The sequence below is a fragment of the Hylobates moloch genome, unplaced genomic scaffold (assembly GCF_009828535.3).
Source record: "Hylobates moloch isolate HMO894 unplaced genomic scaffold, HMol_V3 SCAFFOLD_6, whole genome shotgun sequence".
Lineage (NCBI taxonomy): Eukaryota > Metazoa > Chordata > Mammalia > Primates > Hylobatidae > Hylobates > Hylobates moloch.
Genome location: NW_026652281.1, coordinates 9044615 through 9045565, shown reverse-complemented (window position 1 = coordinate 9045565; position 951 = coordinate 9044615). Strand labels below are relative to the sequence as shown.

Genomic DNA, 951 nt, shown 5'->3' with positions numbered 1-951 from the left:
TTTTAATAAGCGCTTCTGTCTTACTTTTCCTTCGGAGTTCTCAGTAACGGTCCGTTAGTAAACTAAAGGCCTCCCCATTTGGGGTCTCAACGATGCACGCAGATGGGAGATAAACTTCAGGCCACCGAGACGCTTAAGCGACACGTGCCTGGCTTCTGCAGCAAGCGGCCGACCTGCCCGCCGGACCCGCCGGGCCACCCCCGCCTCGGTGTCCCACAGGCCTCCCCTCCCGGCTGCATGAAACCCCTAGGGCAAAGGCTGCACGCGGGTACTCCCGCTACTTAAGGGGGAGAAGCGGCCGCAGAGCCAGGGATCCCAACAGAATTAAGAAGGGGGCAGAGTCCGCGCTCGCTCCGCCCCGGTGACTCAGGAGCGGTGCCCCGGCGTCCTTCGAGTCCTGCTGGGCCTGGGACAAGCAGCCTAGGCGGGGAGGGAGCAGCCGCCCACGTGCCCGCAGCGCTTACCCGAGAGCAGAGCGGGTCCAGTGCGCAGCGTACGGACGGCGCCCACCCCCGGCTGCCACGGCCTCGGCGGGCAGGCCGCGGCGGGTGACGGGACCACGCGCAGGGTGCATAGCAGGGACCGCACGCTCCGCACCACTCGCAGCGCCATGTTCGCAGGGGTGCGGGGGTCGCAACGCTACGCCTCGGCCACCGCGCCGGGAGGCGGGGCGGGGAGGGGCAGTTCGCGGCCGGAGCGAGCCAGCGGGACTGAGGCGCGGAGGCGGTGCCGCGGGGGCGGGACAGAGCCTGACTGGACAGAGTGCGGGGGGCGGAGACTCCCAGGCAAGGGGGCGAGGCAGGGTCTGATTGGCCAGCACGCGGAGACGGGAGACTCCAGGGCCTGGCGCGACCTCGGATACGGCGACGCGCAAGAGGGGCGTGGACATGGGGGAGAACCTGAGGCCCGGAAGAGGCTGCACCGAGGGGGTGGGACTAGCGCGGCGGGCCT

General features: G+C 69.6%; 1 protein-coding gene across 1 annotated transcript in view; it reads right to left on the bottom strand.

The window, feature by feature from the left end:
- Positions 1-728, bottom strand: part of GCSH (glycine cleavage system protein H) — a 21793-nt gene extending 21065 nt beyond the window's left edge. Inside the window, exon 1 of the mRNA XM_032156344.2 lies at positions 465-728. Within this exon, the coding sequence (XP_032012235.1) occupies positions 465-612 (148 nt within the window). The 5' untranslated portion in view covers positions 613-728. The remainder of the gene's footprint in view (positions 1-464) is intronic.
- Between the last annotated feature and the right edge of the window lie 223 nt (positions 729-951).